Here is a 15,734-nt window from a genome sequence, read left to right on the forward strand (position 1 = left end):
CCATCCCCTGTGGGTGGAGCCGAGTAGCGGGCTATGGGGGCCCATGCTGTGCGTGGGCACGGGATCAGCAAATGGGTCATCCTGCACCAGGGAAAGGCCAACACACTGCAGGTTCTCAACTCCCGGGGGCGCTCAGCATCACCCTGCTGCCGAGGGGCGCCTGCAATGGGAGGGCTGGAGGCTCCCGGGAGAGGAACGTGGGTGGGGCGGCGGTGGGGCTAGGGGAGGGGAGCCCCTCCTCCTGGCGGGGAGGACGGAGACATACCTGTCCCCAGGGCGTGGGGAGGTCTCGGGGGCTGTCCAGGAGCAGGTAAGGGGCCGTGTCTGTCTGGGTCTCCCACCTGCCTGTCCAGGGCCCCTCAGGCTCAAAAGAGTTGCCCGCAGCAGACAGCACCAGCCTCTCGCCCTTGGAGTGGGGAGGGCTACTCCGTAGGGCTGACTAGAGCCCTCCCCCAGGGCCTCAGGGGGCACTGCCGAGCCCTTTGTGAGGCTGGGGGTCGCTGTCCGACGCTGGGTGGGTGATGGCCGGTCCCGCCTTTGCTGTCCCCCCAGCCCGCAGCTCCTGCGGTGGCCGGTCGCTGAGCTCCACGGAAGTTAGACTGTAGTCGTGTGCAGAGGACGGGAGTGGAGTCGGTGGGGGGAGGAGGCCAGGGCTCGGGGAGGCAGCGATGGGGAGCTGTTGACCTGGGTTATGCCAAAGGCACACAGTGACGGGAGGTGGCCACTAAGCGAGGCTGTCAGCGGCTGGGGGAGCGGGTAGGGACTAGGGGCCAGAGCCTTCGGGGGAGCAAAAGCGTGTCGGTCCAGACTGTGGCCACGTGCACCAGACACTAGACGGACATTTGGTCTGGCGGACTGGTTGAAGCCCAGGGCTGGGGCCAGGGATTTCGGGGGTGGGTCTCCAGGGGCTGAGTTTCAGCGGGGTCCCTCGGGAGGGCCCTGGGAGGGACTCCTCTGTGAGGTCTGGGGGAAGCCCCTGGCGCCCACCCCCAAGCCAGGGTGGAGAGGCTGTGTTCCCGCACCTTTCCCGGCGCTGACCCCACCTGAGGCTTCGCAGGCGGCACCCTGGGAGCTGCAGGACGGCACATGAGTAGGTCGCCGTAGGCCCCGACAGCTGGCAGCCACTGAGGTCCGGGGTCGCAGCGCTGCGCTCTGCTGGAGCAGGCCAAACAAGTACTGGGGGCCTCCCGGAGGCCCAGCTGCTGCACCCTCGCGGGCAGTGCTGACCGCAGGAGCTGCTATGGGAGCCCCCGGCCCCGCCTTGGTCCCTTCCAGGCCGGCCCCCACCTGAGTGTCTGCAGCCGGCACTGGGGCCAGGCCAGGCCCTCACTCAGCGCACGCAGGCCGGCCTCGCTGAGCCAGCTGTGGAAGAGGCCCAGCTCCGTCAGGGCCTCAGAGAGGTCTCTGCAGACCAAGTCGGGCAGTTTGCAGCGGGACAGCCTGTGGTCAGGAAGTACATGGGTCCCCAGCTGGGCGAGCTGCCCACTCCCCGGGGGCTGAGGTTCAGTCTGAGGATGTGCTGGCTCCACACCTGCCTCCCTGGGCCCCACAGAGCTTCTCCTGCCCTTTGTCACCACGTGTGTCCCTGCTGCACTGCCCTCCCCTCTTCCCTCAGGACATTCTCCACAAGCTTTTGGATGAGCCAATAAGAGACCTTACTCTCAATATGTCTAACTCCCTATAATTACCCACCAAGTGCAGGTGGGCTGAGCTTATTCAGTTAGCCAGTCCCTAACAGTTGGGCGTTATAAATAACGCCGCAACGAACACCTTTATGCATTTAGCTGGGCGGCGGAATTGACGGGCCAAGTGAGCTGATCACTGCTTTGGCTTCTGATGTTTATGCCAAGTTCAGTTACCACGTCACCACTGACGCATGGCTGTACCTATTTCACCATATGCCCCATTGGAACTACTTTCTACCGTCTTTCTTACTTTCTGCTTACTTGGTGGTAGTGAACAGTAGTTGGAAAGATTATGTACTAAGTACTGCCTCATTAATTCTCACATCAACCTTCTGAAGTGGAAGCTACCGGCTCCATTTCCCAGGGGAGGAAACTGAAGCTCAGACAGACTGGCCTGTCAAGGGCACAGAGGCAGGCAGACTGGCCTCAGAGCCCGCTCCCTGAACACCTTCCATAACTGCTTGTAAGAATCCAGAGGGACCACCCAGCAGTGTACAATAGCACTTAGCAGCCTTCCTTGGGAAGGAAAATACAGTCTGGCCTACTTTATCCCTCCCCCAGAATGCTCAGCTGTACTCTCCTTCCCACTGAGACTGGGGCCAAGCCCTCTGTCCTAACTAGCACCTAAGCTGGTGCTGGAGCCCTGCCCCCATCCCCTCGTCCCTCCTCTGTCCTGCGTGGGCAGAGCCTGTCGACCCCAGCAAGGGACACCAGAGGCCACAGGTTCTCAGTCTGTCCCCTCAGCCATCCCCAGACACGGCCACACCTCTGTCCCTGCCCAGGGTATCCTGCCTGCGTTCCTTCCAGGGGAAGGGCTGGGGGCACGTTCACTCACGTCAGGGTGTTCAGACCACACTGTCGGTCAGTCCACTCGCAGAGTGGATGCAGTGGGGAGCCCGGGGGTTTTCTCACGGTGGTTCGAGAGCTACTGCGACAGAAAGGAAGGCGAAGGCCCCAGCCGCGTCCAATCCCTCACTCCCGCACAGGACTCCTTCCTACGGTCCTGAGGTATCGGAGCTGCTTCTGCCCTCACCCCCAAGCTGGGCCAGGACCCTCCTCCCGCTTCGTCCCAAGCCCAGAGTGTAACTACTCTACTGTGACCACAGCACCTCCCCACTGAAGCTGTCTATGTGAGTCCCATGGAGGCATGTCACCTGCACACACCACGTGGGCCTGTCCTTGCACCTGCAGTGGGCAGCCCCAGCCCCAGCCACTGTCAACGTCCTGACGTTCGTTCTCCCAACAGATGCTGAGCGCCGGAGTCAGGTGCTGGGTTGGAATTAACCGCACAGAAACAACGGCACGAGCTGTGGCCCTGGAGGAGAGGGTCTGGTGGAGGAGACGGGCACGGGCAGGGGTCACAGCACGCGGTGGTCAGTGGGGCATTTCTGAGGCCAGAATGGTCTCAGGCCAGCTGGGACGGTTTGGAGAGGCTTTGAGGATAGGCAGTGAACGGTATTCGGGGTGGAGGGAACAGTAGAAGCAAAGGCTCAGGGCACGGAGGGCGTGATGTACGCCAGAACTTATGAGAAGGCATCACGGTGGGTGGGGGGAGTGCTGGGAGGGTTGCCTCGGACGTGGGTGCTGAGGTGCGGGGCATGGAGAGGACACCCTGGGAGCTGCCTTGCAAGGAGGTGGGAAAACCAGCCTGAAGTCGTGCCTCTCCTCTGCGGAGCAGGCGCCAGGTCGGGACACACCCCCCAGGCCCAGATGGACACTTCAGTGCGTAAGATGCACACATGCTGCACACAGAGGGCCTGCAGAAGAGGGCCGCCCCGCTCTGGGGACTCACGAGCTGCCTCCCCGGCTGCCCTGGAGCCGCTTCATCAGGCTCTTCTTTTTCTTCTCCCGTGCAGCGACCAAGTCTGCGGCTAACCAGCTGCAGGGACTGCCCCGCCGGCTAGCACCGCACGCGGTAGCTCAGGACGGCCGGGTCCATTCTGCTGAAGTCCACTCGCTCCAGTGCCAGCTCAGGGAGGCCGCGCAGGGCCTGGTGCACGAGGGCGTCCTCCTGCGTCTCCTACGGGCAGGACAGCAGCTCCAGCAGGTCGTTGAGCTCTTCGCCCTCCTCCTCCTCTGACTCCCCAGCGCCCTGGAACGCCTGGGTCCCCTCCGTCCCCTCTGGCGCCGCCCTAGGGCAGCCCTGGCCCTGATCCTGCACCCACCTCAGGACACCCTGCTTCCCGCGCTCTGAAACCACGCAGCCGAAGCGGTGCTCGACGTCGCGCATCCTCTCTGTGTTCAGTAGCCCGGAAAGGAAGCGCGTGGCGAGCGCGAGGTGGCCACGCAGCTCCGGGTCCCCCCGCAGAAGTGCCCCTACGCCGCCAGCAGGTGTCTGGGGAGCCCCTTCGTCCTCCAGCAGGTAGGACAGCGTGGCTAAGAGTTCCTGGAAGGTCCGGTCGACGAACCGGTGGGTGACCTCGGTTTCCAGCACACCTGGCACATCTCTTTCTTGCTGAGAAACTGCGCCTGGACTTTGGAGCCGCAAAGCTCCAGGTCCTTCTCAGAGAACGGCGGCCTGACCCCGAGGACGCCTTCGCAGGCCAGGCGGCACAGCTTGCGCAGCTCTTCCTGCAGGCGGGGTCGGTCGGCCGCGGGCCGAAGCGCCGAGCTCAGGACGCTGCCGATGAAAAGCAGGTACGCGGACGTGGTGGTCTTGGAGGTGCGCGACAGGTCAGGACCTGCAGCAGCTGTGGCGCAGAACGGGGCACACGATCCAGCACACGGCGAAGCACAAGAGAGAACGGCGTCTCATTCTCCTTCGCGAAGCGGAAGGCACGCTCCGCCCTCCCCCCGTCCTGGAAGAACCTGTACAAGTACTTCTTCTTGTCCTTGTCGGAAGGGCCGCGCACCTCGGCGCGCTGCGGAGAGCACAGGCGGCTCTGCAGCCTCCCGGGGGTGGGGGGCGGCGGCGCGCGCGGTCACCAGCAGCAGCGCCTTGCTCAGCAGGCCGCCCAGCACCCGCGCGCCCCTCGCGGCCCCAAGGGGGTCTGTGCAGGGCGCGGCCTCGGCGGCCCTGGCACCGGCAGTTCGTCCACGCCGTCCAGAATGAACAGCAGCCGCTTGGACTGCGCTAGCATCTGCTGCACCGGCGCGTTGCGGTCGGGGTACTGGTCTAGGATCAGGTCGGCCAGGCTGCACGTGCCCGGTCGCTCCAGCACCCCGCGGCAAGGCACGAAGAAGGCGAAGTGCACCTGGCCGTGGTACAGCTTGCCCGCCGCCCAGTCGTACAGGATTTTCCTGGCCGCTATGGTCTTGCCGATGCCCCCGGGCCCTGCAGCACCACGGTCGGCGGTCTCTGGCCCTCCCCGTCGCGGCCGAGCGGGCGGTTGAAGGTGTGGGTGTCGGATCGCTGAGCGCGCTCCGGCTCCTCCGCGGGCCCCAGGGCCTCGTGCTCCAGGGCAGCGCTTTCGGGCGCGATGCGCAGTTTGGCGACGCGCTCTTTGATCTTCACGGAGCGAGCGTCCCTCTCCTTCGCCTTGGCGTGCTGTCGCAGCACGTGCTCTCGGTATTTCTTCTTGTACTCTGGGGGCAGGGAAGGGCCGGACAGAGGAGAGGGAAACAGGGGATCGAGGAGGAGGCGGGCTGCGTCAGCCGACTCGCAGGGGCCTGTTGCCCTCTCCGCCGGGCTCAGACCTCAGTCTCCCCTGTTGCGCCGCAGTCCCCCTCCCATCCGCGCTCCTCCCGGGGACCAGCTGTCAGGAACCTCCGAGTGACTTCGGAGGCACTCGTACTCCAAGCCCAGGGCTCAAGGTCCGGACGGCTCGGGGCCTGCGCCTCCCACCGAGAGAGACCTACCGGACACGGAGAGCAGCGCCGAGGAGCTGGGGCCAAGCCCCGGCAGGGAGGACTGCGGTGAGGCCCCGCCGACTGCGCGGTGCGGGGAGGGGCGCAATCAGGGGTCGGGACCACCCGCAGGATCGGAGCCCTGGCGCCCGCGAACCTGTGGATGAAGCGCGCCCGGGCCGGAAGAGCTCCGGGGCTTTTCTGGGGAAGCGGAAGGATGGAGGCCCGGGGCCAGGACTCCGCCCAGGCGGGAGGGAACGGAGGGCGGGGACGCTGGCGAGCCCCACCCCGCGCTCACTCCGCAGCCGCTGCGCCTTGAGCCGCGCCGCCGCCTCGCGCACGGCCGCCCTCTTCAGGGTCCTTCGCGCCACGTCCAGCGCGCGCTCCGGCCCGTCGAAATGGATCAGGTGCTCCGCGAGGTCCACGGCGTCGGCGCCCTCCGGCCGCCCCCACGGTTTGCGGCGGCCGTCTAGCGGCGCGTCCCGCAGCTTGTGGCGGAAGCGCTTCAACCGCTCCTGGCTTAGGTCTTGGAGCGCAGCCAGGAGCAGCTCCCGGGCGGCGGCAGCGCGGGGCTCCATGCTGAGGGCGGGCGCACGGGGTTAGCACGCGTGCCGTGCGTGCCCCGGTGACCCCCCGCCCCTCCCCGCCGCCCCGGCCCCCAGCCCCGGGCGCCCTCGAGCGGCAGGGGCTTAGACGCGGCCCGCATCCATCCAGGAGGCTCCAGGCCAACGCTCGATAGCGTTCTACCGGAGGGTCCTCCTCTCCTCCCAGAACCCCTGCCGAGGACGTGGCTCCAAGGCGTTACAGAGCTTTGGGCGGGCACTGGCCGCCGCTGACCCCAGAGCTAGGGGTGCCTTCCTGCTCCGCACGTCCCTCTCCGCTCATTCTTTCCACGCATCCAGGTCAAACGTCCAAAGTAAGATGTCTGCCAGGGCCTGTGCTCTCCCCTTTCCTCCTTTGCCCTCCTTTCCCTCTGTCCTCTTCTCCAGGAGCCCGGAGCAGTTGGCTTCAGCAGGGAGCTGGCCTCACCACCTGGTCCAGGCTGTGCTCCGGAATTCGCCAGGACATCCGTGCTCACTGGACCCTTTGGTGAGGCCCAGCCTGAGGCCCTTGCACCAGAGGGTGAGACTGAGCCCCTGGTGGGGGACAGACCCCACAGATGCCCTCTGGGGGGATGGAGTCCCTAGAATGCCGAGGCTGGGGGACAGCGGGGGAAGGACGTGTGAAGGACACGGGGTGTGAAGCCCCGGGAAGTCCGCAGGGGGAGGGGGAGGACCCGGAGGGCTGAGAGAGCCGTGAGCGCTCTGACAGCCAGCGCTCATCAGGAGCAGGAGCCTCTGGCCGGTGTAGAGTCTGGCCCTGGGCCCGCACTCAGCAGCACAGGTGCGGATCGGAGAGGTGACCCCTCCCTAGCCTGACTGGAGTCATATCCTAGGGGGATTGTGCAGCGCTGTGCATGGCCCAGACCCAGGTGCTCTAGCTCGGCCAACACTGAGATGTCTGTGCGACAGTCACCAAGCTCCCAAACTCAGGCACTGTGGCACCTTCGCACAGCCAGTGTTTCAGAGCTGTGCTCAGTGACCTTTGGTTTTCTACTGTTCCTTTCTTCAGTTCACGTTCTCTGAGAACCCATGGGGTGTGGCAGCGAGGCATGGTTGTGAGAGGTAACTGCAGAGCAAGGTGGGCTGTATGGAGGAGGTGGCTGGCTCAGAACAAGACCTTAAACTTTAAGGCTTCAAGATTGGTTAAGTTCTGAAGGCAGAGGTGAGCGAGGGCTTCCTAGGTAGAGGGGGCAAAGGGGGGACATGCACAGTGTCATTGGGGAAAGGAAGGCTGTCACCTGGGAGCCAGGAGAAAATGGGACCGGGAAGAGCTTTGTGGCCTCCCAAACCTGGCTTAAGCAGATTGATGGGAAGAGCTTTGGACATGAGGGGTGTGTGTGACTGATGGGTGACCACGTGGGACCCCATGAGTGTGGGTTTCTACTGACAGCGTCCGCCTGCATGCAGTGTGTGTGTGTGTGTGTGTGTGTGTGTGTGTGTCTGTGTGTGTGTGTGTGTGTGTGTGTCTGTGTCTGGGTCTGTTGGTGTGGCCATCCTAATACTGGGCTTGTGTAAATGTATCTATGGTAGGCTATGTAATAGTCCCCAAAGATACCATCTTCTAGTGCCTGGAGCCTGTGAATGTTCCCTGAAATGTCAAAAGGGGCTTTGCAGGTGCGGTTAAATTCAGGATCTTGAGATGGGGAGATTATCCTGCATAGTTATTATTGAATGTCATCACAAGTGTCATAGGATGGAGACACAGGGCGCTTTGGCACACGGGCAGAAGGCAGTGTGACACTGAGGCAAGAGGCCAGGCTGCTGGCTTTGAGGATAGAGGAAGGGGCCACGAGGCAAGGAGCGCAAGGAGCACAGCCCTAGAAGCTGGAGATGCAGCTGGAGAAGGAAGACATTCTCCCCTGGGGCCTCCGGAGGGAGAGCGGCCGAGCCATCGCCTGGACCTCAGCCCAGTGAAGCTGACTTTGGACTTCTGCCGTCCACGGCTGTAAGAGGGTAAATGTGTGTTGTTTTCAGCCACCGAGTTTGTAGTCATGGCTAAGCAGCCACAGGAAATGAACACGGTATGTCTCTGAGCGTGCGTTTCTGTGAGAGTGTGTCTGCAAGAACAGGGGCTGCGGCACCATCGCTGCCCCTCAGGCCATCCCTGTGTTCAGTCCTGCTTCCTTCAGGAGCCTTGAGAGCTGCCCTTGGGGAGGGAACCCAGAGTCCTGGGAGCCTCTGTTCTGCCGCCCCTTCCCCAGGAGGAAAGGGTCCACAGAGGTGCCCATTCTACCTCCGAGTTTTGTTTCTATTGAAGACAGACAGGGCCCACCTCTCCCCGAGGCGGGCGCAGGGAGAGGAACGGGAAGGCTCTGTTTACCCACACTCGCACCTTCCCCGAGGCATCCTCCTCGCCGTCTCCTGCGCCTAGACTCCTGCTTCTGCCCTCCACATAGGCGGCCTCCTGGGCACAGAGCAGGATGGGCGAGGGGAGAGCCTGGAGGACACACCGCCTGCACACGTCCTGCTGGGAGGGGCACCCTGTGCTTTTTAAAGAACGTGAACAAGTCTCTCTTGTTCCCACAGAGCCCTGAGAGGAGGGAGCCGTGTGCCTGCCTGGTGTGTTGAAGCAGCCCACCTGGGCCAGGCCCAGAGCAGGGACGAGACCCTCCCTCCAGACCACAGTGTGGGCAGCGCCCAGCAAAGCAGAGGAGGGGGCAGGGTCTCCGTAGAGTTAGGGTCCTGGAGACAAGCCCTGAGCAAGGTCTGGCCTCAGCTGCCAGAGGGACGACTGCCGTGAGCCCTGTGTGGGGTCCCAGATGCTTCGACTGGCCCCTGACTAGCTCCTCTGGCACGCTGGGATTCTGCAGAGGGGGCTTTGCCAGGGAAAGCAGGAGCCTAGACCACAAAAGCAGGTGTTTTAGAGCTCGGCTGTGGACAGAATCTGGCCTTGCACAGCGCTGGGCCGTCGCGGGGCCCCTGGCCACAGCCCCATCCTGAAGACCCGGTGCGGCCCTCACTGATCCCCTCGTTGAGCCCTGAGATGCTGCACAGACAGGCTTCCCACACAGGCCACGGCTGTGTTTCTCCTAAATGCACATTCACTTTTCTCTCTCCACAGTATGAATTCTTGAAAGCAAGTTCTGTACAACTCAACGGTCTCCCTTTCGATGTTGTTTGAGACAGAAGAGCACACTCTCCTAAGCCATACTGTCTGGGATCAAATCCTGGCTCCACCATCCAATAGCTGGGTGACCTTGGACAAATTACTTAACCTCTCTGTGCCTCCAGTTCCTCTTCTGCAGAATGGCATGGTAACGGCACTTCAGTGTTGAGGGTTGAGAGGAGTAAAGCCGCAATGCATGTGCCTGGCACATTCTAGGCATGTTATTATCATTGCTCACGTTCTGTGGATGATCCCTCACTATAAACCTGTGTTTTCTGGGGTCACCAAGAATGTCCATATTTTTAAACCCACTTCAGTTCTGATTCCACCTCACCTCTCCCTAGCACTTAGCACTGCTGGCCATGAATTTTTCCTCAAAATGGTCTTTTCCTTTTGTCAAAGGAACGAAGGTAGCTCTGGGGCCCGGGGAACGTGGGGCTTGGGGTGGTGCTGTGACTGTCTGGTGCGTTCTGCCACAGCCAGCCTTGGGAGGGGTCCTGGGGCCTGTCATGTGGGTTGCCAAGGTCATCCCTATCTCCTGAGATGGACCCTCCTTGAGTGGACTGTGTGTCCCCATGAACTCTCAGCACCTGCTGAGAACAGCCCTGGAGGAGGCTTTGATATCAGGAGCCAAGGTTTCCAGGAATCTTTGCCGCAACGTGAGATGCGGAGGCAGGGGCATGAAGAGATGGGCCAGCGTGCACACGGCGTCAGTCATTCTGGATTTGTCACCCGCAAGGCTTAGCTGTTCAGCAGGGCCACTTCAAAAGGTATGACTTTTATTTTTTTTTAAAAATTTATTTATTATTATTTTGGCAGCGTTGGGTCTTCATTGCTGCGCGCAGGCTTTCTCTAGTTGTGGCGAGCGCCGGCTGCTCTTCGTTGCGGCGCGCGGGCTTCTCATCACGGTGGCTTCTCTTGTTGCGGAGCACGGGCTCTAGGCGTACGGGCTTTAGTAGTTGTGGCACACGGGCTTAGCTGCTCCACGGCATGAGGGACCTTCCCGGACCAGGGCCTGAACCTGTGTCCCTTGCAATGGCAGGTGGATTCTTAACCACTGTGCCACCAGGGAAGTCCCCAAAAGGTATGACTTTTAAATCTTTAACAAATATTTTAGATTACATTGTCAGTTTCCTCCAAGTCCCTCCCACAGGATTCTACTATCCAACAAAATTTCATGAAAATCTCTGATCCTTTCTTGCTCACTCCCAAGTTTTGTCCTCATGGCAGCTTGTAATGGGGTCTCCCTGGAGTCCATGTGACTGTGCCCTCAACATCACCCACTCCTCCTTCGGGGGTTCCCCTCCTCTTAGTCCTCCTGCCTTTGAAAAGCCTAGTTTCTGAGCACTTTGTGTGCTTCTTCCCCTATTCTGATCCCACTTTACATCTTGACCACAGAGAAAGAAGCATCGAAGGCTCCACACCTGCTTTTCTGGAGGAGAGGATACGGGGAGGACAAAGATGGACCTGCAGCTGACCAACTCCCCTATATGCCCACAAATTAGATAGCTTAGATGAAGTGGACAAATTCCTAGGAAGACAGAAACTACTGAAACTGACTCAAAAGAAATGTTAAAATCTGAATAGATCTATACAGTAAAGAGTTTGAATTAATAATCAAAAACTTTTCACAAAGAAAAGCCCAGGCCCAGATGGCATCACTGGTGATTCTACCAAACATTTAAAGAAGAATTACTATCAATCCTTCAGGAACTCTTGCAAAAAATATAAACAGAGGGAATACTTCTCAATTCATTCTATGAGACCATATGATCCTGATACCCAAAACAGGCAAACATAACACAAGAAAACTAAAAAGCAACATCCCTGATAAATATAGACACAAAAAATCCTCAGCAAACTACTAGCAAACAGAATTTGTTAACATATAAGAATTATAATAACTTCCCTGGTGGTACAGTGGATAAGAGTCGGTACTCCCAATGCAGGGGGCCTGGGTTCGATCCCTGGTCTGGGAACTAGATCCCACATTCAGGCTTCAACTAAGAGTTCGTATGCCACAACTAAGGAGCCCACCTGCCGCAACTAAGACCTGGTGCAGCCAAATAAATAAATAAAATTTAAGAAGTAATGATAATAAAACAAAACACTAGACCATAAGGTAGAATTCCAAATGGTATTAATTAGGGAGACCACTAACATTTAAAAAAAAAAAAAAAGAAGAATTATAAACCATGACTAAATGGGACTTAACCCAGTAGCTTGACATCCAGAAATCAATTAGTGTAACATGTTCTCATTCCCCTTTTTCTTTTTTTAAAAAAATTAATTAATTATTTATTTATTTTTGGCTGTGTTGGGTCTTCGTTTCTGTGCCAGGGCTTTCTCTAGTTGCGGCGAGCGGGGATCACTCTTCATTGCGGTGTGTGGGCCTCTCACTGTCATGGCCCCTCTTGTTGTGGAGCACAGGCTCCAGAGGCGCAGGCTCAGTAGTTGTGGCTCACGGGCCCAGTTGCTCCGTGGCATGTGGGATCTTCCCAGACCAGGGCTCAAACCTGTGTCCCCTGCATTGGCAGGCAGATTCTCAACCACTGCGCCACCAGGGAAGCCCCTCCCCTTTTTCTTAATGAGATGTTTTATTGCAGTAATTCCATTCCTTTTATATTCTTGTCCACTGGGAGTTTTGGAGGCAGATGTCTTATTTCTTAGCCTTCAGAAGTTCTGGTGGCTACAAGTTTGAGACGAAGATGTCAGCAGAGCTGGTTTCTTCTAAGGCCTTTCTCTCTGACATGTAGATCATTGTCTTCTTCCAGGGACTTCACATGGCCTTCCCTCTTGGCATCCAATATGGATTTTAACAGAGCCCAACCTACCTGGGGGGAAGGAAAATATTCAGCTCCAGCTCTCTTTAGCTTTCCTTTCTCACTCAAAGAGAAATCTGGAAAGAAGCCAGAGAGAAAAATACCCCCACCTCACCAACAGCAACAAGGATAAGGATTACATGAGACCATGTTTTCTCTTCAGAAACCATGCAAGCAAAAGCATGGAATGAAAAATTTAAACTGATGAAAGAAAAAAATCCACCAATTTAGAATTCTTTATCCAGTGAGATTATACTAGAAATGTGAGGAGAAATAAAGACGTTCTCATACAAACAAAAATTGAAGGAATTTCTCACCAGTAGATCAGTCCTGCAAGAAGTGTTAAGAGAAGTTCTTCAAAGAGAAGGAAAATGATACAGGTCAAAATTCAGATCTACATAAAGAAATAAGGAACATTAGTGAAGAAATAAATGAAGGTAAAATAAAATCTTTTATTTTTCTTATACTTAGCTGATCTATCAGTTTGCTTGAAATAATGATAGCAATACATTAGATGGTTGTAGCTTGTGGAAAAGGGAAACATATGGTGGCAATGTTACAAGGGATGGGAAGGAAGAACTGGGGGTACTCTGTTACAAGGTACTTGAACTACCTGCGAAGGGATATACTATCATTTGAAAATGGATTTAGATTAATTGTAAAGGTAGAGTGCAAACTCTAGGGAAACCACTAAAGAAATCACTAAACCATTTAAAGAAGTATAATTGATTTGTTAAGAGAGGAGAGAAACCAGAATCATAAAATACTCAAACCCAGAGAAGGTAGAAAAAGAGTGGAAGACAAAGAGGAAACAAAGACAAAAGCATCAAATAGAAAACAGTTATAAATATGGTAAATATTAATCCAACTATATCAATAATCAGTTTAAATGATCTAAATACACCAGTGAAAGAAAGAGACTATCAGAGTGGATAAAAAAATGACCCAACTATATGTTGTCCACAAGGAACCCACGTTAAATATAAAGACACAGGTGTGTTAAAAGTAAAGGAATTAAGAAAGATATACCATGTTAACACAAATCAAAGAAAACTGGATGAAGATGAACAGAAGACATAAACTTCCAGTTATAAGGTAAATGAGTATTAGGGATGCAATGTACCGCAGGATGACTCTGGCTAACAGTGCCGTACGGCATACGTGAAATGATAGATGGCCAACTCTGCCATGTGGCATACGTGAAATGATACGTGGCCAACACTGCTGTGCAGCATACATGAAATATACGTGGCCAGCACTGCTGTATGTTGTATATGAAAGTTGTTAAAAGAGTAAATCCTAAGAGTTCTCATCACGGGAGAAAAAAAAGTAATTTTTCTTTTTTCTTTCTTTTCTTTTTTTGGGTTTTTATATGAGATGATGTATGTCAGCTAAACTTACTGTGGTAATCATTTTGCAATATATGTAAATCAAATTATTATGCTGTGCACCTTAAACTTATACAGAGTTGTATGTAAATTATATCTCAGTTAAACTGGAAAAACACTGGAGTAGGATTAGTAATTTCATACATAATTATGAAAGAATTAATTCTCCAAGAAGATGTAACCATCCTTAATGTGTATGTGCCTAACAGTAGAGAGTCAAATGCATGAGGAAGAAACTGATAGAATTGCTAGGAGAAATAGATGAATCCACCATTATATTTGGAAACTTCAACAGCCTTCTACCAGTAATTGACAGATCTAGCAGGCAGTAAATAGGTAAGGACATAGTTGAACTCGATAACACCATCAATCAACTGGATATAATTATATCTATTGACTACTTCATCCAACAACAGCAGAATACACAGAATTCCTCTCAGGCTCATATGGAACATTCACCAAGAAAGACCACATTCTGGGCCTTAAAACACATCTTAACAAATTTAAAAGAGCAGAAATCGTACAATGTCTGTTCTCAAGCCACAGTGGAATTAAACCAGAAATCAATAACAGAAAGAAAGATAGCTAGAAAATTCCAAACTATTTTGAGATTAAACAACATACTTGCGAATAACACAATGGACAAAGAAGAAATCTCAAGAGAAATTTAAAAATATTTTTAACTAAATGAAATTGAAAATACAACTTATCAACATTTGTGGGATTCATCTAAAGCAGTGCTGAGAGGGAAATGTATAGCATTGAATGCACATATTAGAAAAGAAGAATGATCTAAGATCAACGATATAAACTTTTACCTTAAGAAACTAGAAAAAGAAAAGCAAATTAGATCCAAGTAAGCAGAAAAAAGAAATAATGAAAATTAGAGCAGAAATCAATGAAACTGAAAGCAGGAAGTTGAGAGAAAAATCAAAGAATGAAAAACTAGTTATTTGAAATGATCAATAATATTAATAAGCCTCTAGCCAGGCTAACCAAGAAAAAAAGAGGTAAGGTAAAAATTACTGATATCAGAGATGAAAAGGGGGCCATCTCATGGACATTATAAGGACAATAAAGGAATATTATGCACAACTCATTGTGCACAAAGTTGAAAACCTGGATAAAATGGATCAATTCTTTGCAACACCCAATCTACCAAAACTCACACAAGGAGAAGTAGATAACATGAATATGCCAATATCTATTAAATATGTTGAATCACCAATTAATAACCTTCCAGAACAGAAAATACCAGGCCCAGATGGGTTCACTGGTCAATTCTACTAAACATTTTAAGAAATGATAACAGTTCTCTACAATCTCTTCCAGACAATTAAAGCAGAGGGAACACTTCCTAACTCATACTATGAAGCCACATTTTCTTAATACTGAAACTAGACAAAGACGTTATAAGAAAGGAAAATAATAAATCAGTTATCTCTCATGGATAGATGCAAAACTCTTCAACAAAATATTAGCAAATTGAATCCAACATGTGTAAAATGAGTTATACACCACAACCAAGTGAGATTTATCCCAGGTAAGCAAGGCTGGTTTAATATTTTAAAAAATCAATCAGTGTAATCCATCTATCAACGGGCTAAGGAAGAAAAATCACATCATCATATCAATAAACACACAAAAGCGCACTTGACAAACCCAACACCCATTCGTGATAAAAACTCTCAGCAAACAAGAATAGAGGGGAACTTTTTCAGCTTAGGAAACAATATCTACAAAAAAGCCTACTGCTAACATCACATTTACCGGTGAGAAACTAGATGCTTTTCCTCTAAGATCAGGAACAAGACAAGGGTATTCCTTTTCACCACTTACAGTCAACAAAGGAAATCTTAGCCTATGCAATAAGACCAAAAAAGTAAACTATATACAGATTGGGAAAGAAATAATAAACTCTTTTTTTTTCACACAAGATTGTCTATCTAGAAAATTCCAAAGACTCCTGGAAGTAATAAGTAGTTATAGCAAGGTTACAGGATACAAGGTTAATATACAAATTCACTTGCTTTTCTATATGTCAGCAATGAACAATTGAAATTTTAAAACATATATAATTTACATTAGCTCCAAAGAAAGTGAAACACATGGGCATAGATCTAGCAAAATATGTGCAGCATCTATATGGGGAAAACTACAAAGCTCTGATGAAAGAAATCAAGGATCTAGATCAATGGAGAGATATTTCATGTTCCATGGATGGGAAGACTCAATACTATTAAAGTATCAATTCTCCCCAGACTGGACTATAGATTCAATGCAGTCCCAGTCAATATCCAGGCAAGTTATTTTGTGGATAGTTACAAGCTGATGCTGAAGTTTTC

The 15,734-nt window shown here is 53.5% G+C and overlaps 1 protein-coding gene and 1 long non-coding RNA gene across 5 annotated transcripts; one reads left to right on the forward strand and one right to left on the reverse strand.

The window, feature by feature from the left end:
- Positions 1-410: 410 nt before the first annotated feature.
- NLRP6 (NLR family pyrin domain containing 6) lies at positions 411-6,073 on the reverse strand. The gene is given in 15 exon segments (XM_055083060.1): positions 411-684; positions 1,023-1,140; positions 1,143-1,184; positions 1,256-1,440; positions 2,521-2,613; positions 3,478-3,548; positions 3,550-4,125; positions 4,128-4,374; positions 4,376-4,422; positions 4,424-4,582; positions 4,584-4,693; positions 4,696-4,953; positions 4,956-5,210; positions 5,484-5,509; positions 5,754-6,073. Coding segments are annotated over 15 exon segments (2,745 nt in total). The 5' UTR covers positions 6,050-6,073; the 3' UTR covers positions 411-422.
- Positions 6,074-6,133: 60 nt separating this feature from the next.
- On the forward strand, positions 6,134-13,977 carry LOC102991973 (uncharacterized). 4 transcript variants are annotated; one of them, XR_003678580.2, is made up of 6 exons: positions 6,134-6,593; positions 7,083-7,235; positions 7,758-8,026; positions 8,600-8,632; positions 9,135-9,949; positions 10,578-13,977. It is a non-coding gene; the product is annotated as an uncharacterized lncRNA (long non-coding RNA). The 4 variants fall into 4 exon arrangements; XR_008616713.1 differs by lacking the exon at positions 8,600-8,632 and having other exon boundaries at positions 6,138-6,560; XR_448495.4 differs by lacking the exon at positions 8,600-8,632 and having other exon boundaries at positions 6,139-6,593.
- Positions 13,978-15,734: the final 1,757 nt, after the last annotated feature.

This window comes from Physeter macrocephalus, unplaced genomic scaffold (genome assembly GCF_002837175.3).
Source record: "Physeter macrocephalus isolate SW-GA unplaced genomic scaffold, ASM283717v5 random_660, whole genome shotgun sequence".
NCBI classification, from domain to species: Eukaryota; Metazoa; Chordata; class Mammalia; order Artiodactyla; family Physeteridae; genus Physeter; species Physeter macrocephalus.